At 37.5% G+C, this 10,152-nt stretch overlaps 1 protein-coding gene across 1 annotated transcript; it reads left to right on the top strand.

Moving 5' to 3' along the window:
* Positions 1–2,630: 2,630 nt before the first annotated feature.
* abcg2d (ATP binding cassette subfamily G member 2 (JR blood group)) lies at positions 2,631–9,637 on the top strand (the record flags this gene model as incomplete). The annotated part of the gene is made up of 15 exons (XM_079461585.1): positions 2,631–2,842; positions 3,921–3,980; positions 4,165–4,279; positions 4,885–5,037; positions 5,116–5,273; positions 5,671–5,822; positions 5,898–5,999; positions 6,252–6,499; positions 7,499–7,581; positions 8,051–8,140; positions 8,404–8,528; positions 8,757–8,911; positions 9,067–9,156; positions 9,283–9,336; positions 9,461–9,637. 15 exons carry the CDS (start codon positions 2,631–2,633, stop codon positions 9,635–9,637), a joined length of 1,974 nt encoding a protein of 657 aa, XP_079317711.1.
* Between the last annotated feature and the right edge of the window lie 515 nt (positions 9,638–10,152).

The raw sequence follows: 10,152 nt of genomic DNA, 5'->3' as shown, positions 1-10,152 counted from the left end.
TATATATATATATATATATGCACCTGTCCCTTCCCTTTAGAAAACTTGCATATCACCATACCCAATGCACTATATATATATATATATATATATATATATATATATATAATTTTACATGGTTTTGATACTAATCAATGATTAATCAGCATTATCCTATTTGAATTATGATTTGGGTATGATTAAAATAAGTATATCCTTTTATTTGTGATTATGATAATAACAAATAATTAACACGGTTGCAGGGCCGTGCACAGAACTTTTGAGGGACAGGTGCTGAAACTTTCGGTCACATCTTGATGAATCAAAATAACAGTCTCAAAAGCTTTAGATTTATTTATAACAATAATATAAATAACAGGTCGGAATATATAGGAATAAAAAGAAGTTCTCAAACACTTAACAGTCTGCTAAATTCTACATCAAATACAGAAGAATAATCATTAAAGCTACAAAACACTAATTTCTTCTTTTCTTTTGTTTGTTCACCGGGCGCGTCGCCGGTGCCGCATCGAGATGAAAATAGTTCAGTGTGTCAGAATCTCGCGCACCGAGAAAACCGATCAGTTTTGGAGGCGGATTGTGAATCGCCCTTTGTAGCTTCAAGCTGAACGCAACCGATTAAAATCGCCCTTAAATGGTTTAAAGGCTTTTACGTGAATAAGAGCGTGATTTGTATAATGTAACGCTAAGCAAAACGATCAACAAGTGAAATTGTATATAGGCCTATTACAGGTTTTGAAGCTGCTTTCAACTTTCAATCCCTTTCCAAATCCAACTTTGCGTGAGCATATTAAACATGCGACCTTACAATACGGACGATTATTCAGTATCAATCAATCATAAATTAAAAAATAAATTCTTATATATATTTTACCTATAGGTGACGTGGATCACTCATTTGCAAGTTAACGTTAAAGTCCCAATGAAATTTAAAAAGACTATTCTTATTTTTTCTTTAAATATAGTGTTTATAGTAAATAGCTTATCAATGTGCGTCATTTTCTTTTTTAAATTCATATACCTTCATAATCTTTAGTTAAAATCTAAAAATGCACCTCGGCCCTGAAATGCCGATCAATCTCAAAACGAGTCCAGGAATCCGTTAACTCCTCCCCTTAAACGGTTTAATTTCTAAATCATTAACAGCTGTTTTTACAAATGCAATCAATTTGCACAGTAGAAAGTAGTACATTACCAGAACGATTCAAATTGAGTTTGGTCATCCTGACTATCAGATGGAGACATCTTATCATCATGTTCGAAAACATCTGCATTTATCACACACTGTGGCCTTGAGGGCTTTTGTGTGTGTGTGTGTGTGTGATTGTATTGTTCCAGCAGAAGTGAGAAAGAATGGAAAGTCACAAGATGGACATAACATCAGAGACCAGTGCTGCCTTTGAGATCAGCTTGGAGTAAGATTTTTCGGCCAGGGGGGGTGAAAGTATGTTGAGGAGGAACTGCAGAGGGTATGGGATGGCCGAAAGTTGTAAAAAAAACATGCATTAGAAGTATTGGGATTTTTAGAACATTTGAGAACATAATTTCATTACTATCATTCATTTTAAGTGAACTGACCTTTAAACTTTGAGCACAGACCAGAGGTCACATTTGTCTACCGCATACGTCATCGACGTTGTCTCATTTCAGTTAAAAAACATACTTTTTTTAAAGATAAAGATATATATAAAAAATTATTTTTGAGAGGACAGTGGAGAACAGACAGGAAAGAACCTTCTCCAGGTGACTTTTTTCCTTTGGTGTCGCTTTTCACCTTGTGGTTGATGCTAAACCAAGTCAACCTCTGCCATGTTGAACTTGCCTCACGATGTCCTTATGTACAAGGGTTGCCTTTGCATCTCCTACACGGCTGTTGTTGGGTTCCATATTCTACCTGTCGCTACAGTTGGAGCAGCATCTCTTACACAGTGATCACAGGATTCTTTGAGCGTCATCTCTAACCTTGTCTTGGTGCATTTATATGTGCATTTATATTCCTCCACAACACTTGAAATGTGCCCTATGTTGCTAAGGCATCTTGGTAGCCTAAGCCATTTCCTCACTTGTGTACTCACTAATCTCTCCAGGTTCTTGTCGTGAGACACCATGAGCTCATACATTGAAATTGGACACATCATGCGCGGCTACAAGCCATATTGGAAGCACCAGAGTTGCAGCTTCCCAGGAAGAGTTGTATTATTGACAATATATGTATAATTGACCAGTGCTTAGTGAGGGGCCTCACATTGACCAATACTTCACAAGAGGTAGCCCAAATCAGTCGGGCGAAGGTGTGAAAGTATGCCGGTGCAGATCCAGTGATAGTCTTGTAGGCGAGCATCAGTGACTTGAATCTGATAGAGGCTTCAACCGGTAGCCAGTTGAGAAAGATGAAAAGGGGTCACATGAGCACTTTTGGGCTATTGGAAGACTAGTGGTGATTCTGCGTTCAAAATAAAAACATTTTACTATTACCATAAACTACAGAGAAAATACATTCTCTACATTTTTCCAGTTTCTAGAGTAAAATTTCTACCTCAAGCTGTAAAATTCACAATATGCTACATTAATATGTTGATTTCTATTAAACTGATTTCTGCTCATGTGTTTAGGAGAACACCAGCCAGAAGATGCCTGACAACGTTGTCTTTGAGACTGATATAATCACGCAAACGACGGGGAGAAATAGGATGTCAGGGTCAAATGTCATCCGCATGGAACCCATCAAACAGCAAAACGGAGCCACTGTCAGCTTCCACAGCATCTGCTACAGAGTAGAGCAGAAGAACAGATCCATCTGCAGCACGGCTACAGCTCAGAAAGAGATTCTGATGGATCTCAAGTGAGTCAGTGACCAATGTCAAAAATGAGAGATGTGAGAGAGTTCAAGAGCATAAGTGTGTTAAATCAGGATTTGGGGTCATTTGGTCTGGATGATCTATTCATACTATTCATATCTATTCATCTATATTATAAAGTCACAACAGACACTTCATTGTGTATATTATACAAAAAGCTATATTAAAAGAACTACATGATTCATGAAAGTTGAATCCAATTTTATTTTCAAACATTGAGATCTTTAGATGACTATATAAAATTTCTACTTCGTTCAGCACCGAAGGAAAACTACTCTTGAGAAGATCTTTTTTTGGGCCATGAGCAGAATGGTGTTTTGTGTAAATCGTTCATAAAGACATTTTGTCGTAAATTTCACCGGACTTTTTTTCGTATTTTCAAAATGTTAGTGTTGGCACGAAAGAAATGTATACCTGCTCCATACCACGTGTAAATAGTGCGTAAAACCGTACGTAACGTTTGGTATCCTTTTAGACAAACTGATTACACTGCATTTTGATGCACTATATATAATAATGTTATTTCACGAGTTCTTTGCCCTGATTTTGATCATTTTTAATAAATAGTATTAAGGGTCCAAATGGGTTCTTTGCCTGGATATCACAGAAGACACAATTTTGACTCGCCGCAGTACCTTTAAGGCAGATGTTTTAAAAAAAACATTTTTCAAGAATGCAAGTTCATTTATGAAGAACAATGGAACCAAGAAATATTTTGAGATCTGGTCTTATGCTTCTACTAAAGGCATTAATTATCTGTGACATTTCCCACAGCAGAATGTGTATTTTCTTTGTCCTTAAAAAAACTCTCTGTGTTAATTATATGATATTAGGCATGGCTTTTTGAGTCTAATCTCTTGATCTTTTGGCTTTCAAAGCACCAGGACATAGAGTTAAATGCAGTCATGTGTGATTTTGACCTTATAAATGACTTTATTTCAGAGCAGCACACAGATCATTGTAAAAGTCATTACACTTTTAAACTATCAACATTCAGGAATTTATTGACATTTCAATTTATTACCAAGTGACATGAATCTAAAGTTATTTTCTTTCATTCAGTGGGATCATGAGACCCGGTTTAAACGCCATTTTGGGTCCAACGGGAAGTGGCAAATCTTCGTGAGTACATTTTTTTTATTTCAATGCCCCTTGATAAGATTCCAATGCCAAATCGTTCCGGAAAAAGAGCGATTTTCTTTTCGACCGAAACGTTTGTGATATCTTGAAGTTTTTCTAGTGGGATGAATTTTATTATTCCGCATGTTTGTCACACTGAAGGTTTGGATATGTTTCATTTTGGCAGGTTTCTGGATGTTCTCGCAGGAAGGAAAGATCCTGGTGGTCTCTCTGGGGAAGTGCTTGTCAACGGATCCCCGCAGCCGCCAAATTTCAAGTGTCTTTCTGGTTATGTTGTCCAGGTAACGCATTTGACATGAAACTCATCTGTGTTCATATTCACTTACAGTCCAAGCTTGCGAACAGTGTATGAGAGATTTAGTGTATCCAAATCAACTGTTATTCCCAAAATTTCAGTTAACTGGACATCTAAACTAAGCTTTTTCTAAGCTTTTTTTGCAGGCTTAAAGGTGTGTAATTTTTGGAGGATCTATTGACAGAAATGCAATATAATATGCATAACTGTCTTCAGAGGTGTATAAAGACCGTACATAATGAAGCGGTATGTTTTTATTCCCTTAGAATGAGCTATTTCTATCTATATACACTGTGGGACCCCTTGCATGGATTCCGCCATGTTGTTTCTACAGTAGCCCTAAACGGACAAACTGCTCTATAGAGTGTGTTTTGTAAATATGTTATCTCCTTCGGCACGTTATCTCCTAATGAGCGACAACATTACGACATTTTAGTTCTGTGTCTGCCTCCGTAGTGCTTCGAAAGGGGCGGAGTGAGCCGTTGGTTGCAACTTGCAAACTCACCATTAGATGTCTCTAAATTTCATACTGTTTAAAGTATACTAAATGAATTATAATGCAGCATTTTGTGTTTTTGTGTGTGTATCAAGGATGACATAGTGATGGGAACCCTAACAGTGAAAGAGAACCTCAGTTTCTCAGCTGCTCTGCGCTTGTCTTCTGGAATCAGTTCACGAGAGAAGGACATTAGAGTGAATCATCTCATCTCAGAGCTCGGCCTTAACAAAGTCGCAGACTCAAAGGTGGAATAAACACACACGCACACGCATTCTCACTTTTATACTTCTCATAACATTGGATACACTTCATCTTTCGTGCAGGTGGGCACGCAGCTGATACGAGGCATCTCAGGTGGGGAGAGAAAGAGGACAAGCATTGGGATGGAGTTGATCATCGATCCATCTGTTCTCTTTTTGGATGAGCCCACCACTGGTCTTGATGCAAGTACGGCCCACTCTGTGCTTCTGTTGTTGAAAAGGTCTGCATGATTCATTCTTTTATTTCAATTATGCACTTGGCATATGCTTTAACAGGTCTTGGCCACCATTGGGAACCACATTCATAGACAATTTCTTCATGCCTTTGTTCTGTTGAACACAAAAGAAGATATCTTGAAGAACAGTTCCGGAGCACTTTTGACTACCATGGTAACTTTTGCTACTATAGTTGTCAACGGTGGCCAAGAACTGTTTGGTTACAAGCATTCATTTAAATATCTTTCTCTGTAGTCAATCAGAACAAACAAATGTCTACATGGAACAACTCATTTTTGAGCAAATGATGACAGAATTTTAATTTTTAGGTGAACTGTCTACCTTTAAGAAGATATGAATTATACAGACATGCACGATTTGATCAAACTCAATGTTTTTTAGAATGGCCGGTCAGGGTCGCACCATCATCATGTCGATTCACCAGCCACGGTATTCCATCTACCGGCTCTTCGATGGCCTCACCCTTCTGTCCAATGGCAAACAAGTCTATTTTGGACCTGCGCAGGATGCTCTAGATTACTTCTCTGAGATCGGTACGCTCAATTTAAAGAAATCAACTTTCAAAAATAACATCAAGCCAATACTATTATGTTTTATTTTGTGTTTAGGTTATACGTGTGAAGCCCATAACAACCCAGCTGATTTCTTCTTGGACGTCATTCATGGAAATACCACAACTGTGGACACAAAAAAGTCTCAAAATAATGGAGGTAAATACTTCGTAAAAAGTGTTGGTTGTAAGTAAAAAATGCAAATGCAATTAGTGTAAAATGCAATGGGTACCATTGTGATGGCATGATCGTGACGTATACCAGAGTAAAACGACTTCAGAATTGAGAATACAATGTGGGGTGGGATTTGATTTCATCCACCATAACTGATTGGATTGTTAAAAGGTGAAAGATTTGAACGCCTGTTTGCACCTTCAAACTGCGTCATATGTGCTGTGATGTCATTAACAGATGTCCAGTTTGCTCTCGTCGGTCAGCAGTGCGTTGAAGATCTACTAATAGAGAAGTATAAAACCTGCAGCTATGCACTTGGCATCAAAGCAGAGCTGGACCACATCATCCGGGCAAAAGACAAGAACAACATCAAACCCCAGTGTCGGTCCATCACCTACAACAGCTCTTTCCTCCAGCAGCTCCGCTGGGTGTTATGGAGAACCTTCTGGAACCTAATGCTCAACCCACAGACGTCCGCAGCTCAGGTACCACTGTGATTTTAGACACTGCTGATTTGATCATGTTTGAAAAATGATGCTTCATTTTATGGCCATCTTTGCTCTTAAATACCGTAATGCAAAAATCACATTCTCATCAATGTAATGCCAAAAACAAATCATTTATAGGCCATAGTAGTAAAAACCAATATAAAACATTTATCTTTTATTTTCATGTAAGAACAAAAATAAACAAACGATTAATATAGCCTCCTAATTAATTTCACGAAATTTTGGACCGTCCTAATATTCGGCTAACATTTAATTATTGTGCAGAAATAGATTACTCCAAAGCAAAAGTCCTATTTAACCTTTGTAAAATTCAGTTTTAACCATATAGCTAGATTTTTATTTTCATAAATTCAGAGAAAGCGATCCCTACATACAAACATTCCCTCCTATCCTCCACCATTCCGCTTCATATGTTCCTGATCTCATTCGGGAGAAACCTCATTAAACACCAAATGCCATCAGAAGAGACCAAACTTGAAGCATTACTCACATCTGACTGCTCACCACAAACCTTTTTAGGTCGAAGTTAAGCGGATTTGATGACCGTTGTGACTCCCCCTTGTAAAGGATCTGAAGTTATGTGACTTCTGACAATATAAAGCAGAACCGATGTCTATCAAGCATGAACATAACAACCAGACCATCACCTGACCGGAGTTAAATGGTGTCTTGACATTAGAGGTGAAAGGTTATAGATGAGAGCGGGTTCTCATCTTAGGCACTTAACCTTTTACCCTGGTAATGGTCTTTACACACCTGTCTGGACTCAACCCATAAGCCTCAAAAGATAAATGTCAAACATTTGAACTCTTACCTTTATTTATTAAGTAAGTAAATGAGGATTTTGAGGGGTTGTGATGAGGATTTAGTCTTGCATATGTCTGTCTTGACAAAATATTTTGTGAAATCATTTACTTACTGAATTACTGTATATATCACACGTTATTTTCTCATTCTGATCGTTGTTTTTCTCAGTTGGCTGTCACAGCACTTATGGGTATAATTGTTGGTGCCATCTTCTATGGAGTCAAAGATGACCAGAGTGGCATACAGAACAGGTAAATAAACAGGTTGTCTTCTGGCTGACATGCATTAAAATGAAATGAAATTTTATTATATTAAAATGTTTTAATGTAATGTTACCGTTTGTTATTTAGTAATGTAAACGTACATTGCCATCTAGTACGGAAAGTTCAGGGATCATTTGTGCACGTGCTTTATTCAGGCTCTATTTGAAGAGTTTAGTTTGTCTCATTTAGTTAACAGAGACATTGCACATTCTGGGCTCTGACCAGGGTAGAGTGCTCCGGGTTCGGATAGATCCGGCGAGCTCGGAGCCCACTCCCTGCACAACACGCCAAATACGCATAACCTTCATTCCCATGCTTTACCATCTATCCCAACAAGGAGCTGTTTATCGGCGAGGGCGAACTCATGAAAAACATGATAACATAATAATAAAAAAAAATTAAACAGAGTTATCTGCAAATAAACTCTTCGTTTGTACTTTGATTCTTATTTTTTTAGGTTTGGTGTTTTGTTTTTCATTACAACCAATCAATGCTTCAGCACGCTCTCCGCTGCCGAGCTTTTCATCACAGAGCGCAAACTGTTCATGTATGTATTTCAACATCAATGTATTTTTTCATTTTCAACATTGACAGATTATCGATCATAATTAGGTAATATCATGCAAGCAGCACCCGGATCTAAAACCGTTTTATAAAAAATGTTTGTGTAATGAATATATTAAAATCTTAATGAAACGTATAAACAACTGATGTGAACAGTACAGAGCTGTGTGTACATTAGTTTGATTGATTGATGATTTAAATATGTTTAATAGCTGATTGGTTAATGATGATTTTCTCTTTTCCCAGTCATGAGTACACGAGTGGATACTACCGTATGTCTGTGTACTTCCTGTCTAAAATCCTGTCTGACACCATCACTCAGCGCACAATCCCTTCCATCCTCTTCACCTGTATCGTTTACTTTATGATCGGTACGTGTGGCATAATTGCTAAATCTGATCTTCCTGAACTCCTGACTGCAAATATTCAAGGGTTATTGAGTTACTGTAAAATAATTTGTATTGATTTGGATTTCAGTTGTAGTAAAACACAGTAAATTTGCATTCCCTAAGTGTTACTTGTGTGTTTGTTGGGTGATTTCTTTTCAACTGAGATCTCGACAGGATAAAAATCGAACTATTATCTCAAATATGTTGTAGGGTTAAAACCCACCACAGATGCTTTCTTCATCTTCATGTTGACCGTGATACTGGTGGCTTGTACGGCCGCATCCATGGCCATGGCTATATCAGCCGACCAATCGGTGGTGGCGGTTGCCAACATCTTCATGACAATCAGCTTCATCTTTATGATGGTATGTCACAAAAGTCAGATATTGTAGTTTGAAACCTTGCAATCCGTAATTTGAGGAATATAATAGTAACTATACGTAGTGAGTTTACTTTACAGACCTATCATAAGGCCTATGACCAGAATTGTGCTTCTAACTCTATTCTTCTATGTTTGTAGATTTTCTCTGGTCACCTGGTTAACCTGAACACTGTCATGGACTGGCTGGCCTGGTTAAAGTATTTCAGCATCCCACGCTATGGGCTTGAGGTTAACACATTCCTTGCTGAGTTTTGATATTTGGCAAAGTATATATAGTCAACAAAGGACCTTCATGACTAATCAAACTAAATATAGTTTCTTGTTTGCTTTTGTCTCTCTAATTCGTTTGCACAGGCTTTGCAAATTAATGAGTTTGTGGGGCTAAGGTTTTGTGGAAATGTCTCCGTTGTGCCCTCCCAAGCTACCCAGTGGACCAATAGCAGCAGCATTGCCGATGGCATCATCATGTGTGTAAACATCTACATATAACTTTTAAGTTGTAATATCTAAATCTCTGGTATATTTAGTTTAGAGTGTTATCTTACATTACATCTTGTTTTACAGGTGCACAGGAGAGCAGCATCTTAAACTTCAAGGGATCGATTACTCGACATGGGGTCTATGGCAGAATCACATTGCTCTTACAGTCATGACCCTGATTTTTCTTTGCATTGCTTATTTCAAGCTCCGATTCATTAGGAAATGCTAGTGATTGTTGTGATTCGTGTCAAACATTTGATTTATGAATCAGTGAATCATAATGAACATGCCATCTTCATTCAGAGGCTATATATATATATATATATATATATATATATATATATGTTCTCTAGGACACATAACTATACCACATTCAGTTTATTATATCATTTAGGTCTTTGATCTTTTTTTACAGTAATTAATTTAATCTCTTTAAACCCAAACAAATAAATGTAGATTTATCGTCATGGTTTTACATTTACAAAGTATACTTATAGTACAATTACAGTTTCATGGTTTTCCATATCAACGATAAAATTTAGATCATTTGTCGTAGTCTACATTTTCTTCATTTCATTCAGCATTTCATGCAACACCATTGTTACACCTTGCACAGGGGTTTGATATTCAAACTCAAAGAGCTGGTTGCAGGTCAGATGTGCACGGTACCGCTCATCCCATGGGAATCCATATAATTGGTGTGGCTTAATCCAAAACCAGCAAACATCAATGAGAAGATTACCA

Source organism: Barbatula barbatula, assembly GCF_947034865.1.
Source record: "Barbatula barbatula genome assembly, chromosome: 8".
Taxonomy (NCBI): domain Eukaryota; kingdom Metazoa; phylum Chordata; class Actinopteri; order Cypriniformes; family Nemacheilidae; genus Barbatula; species Barbatula barbatula.
Note: the sequence above shows the minus strand (reverse complement) of the source record. Positions and strands in the feature narration are given on the sequence as shown.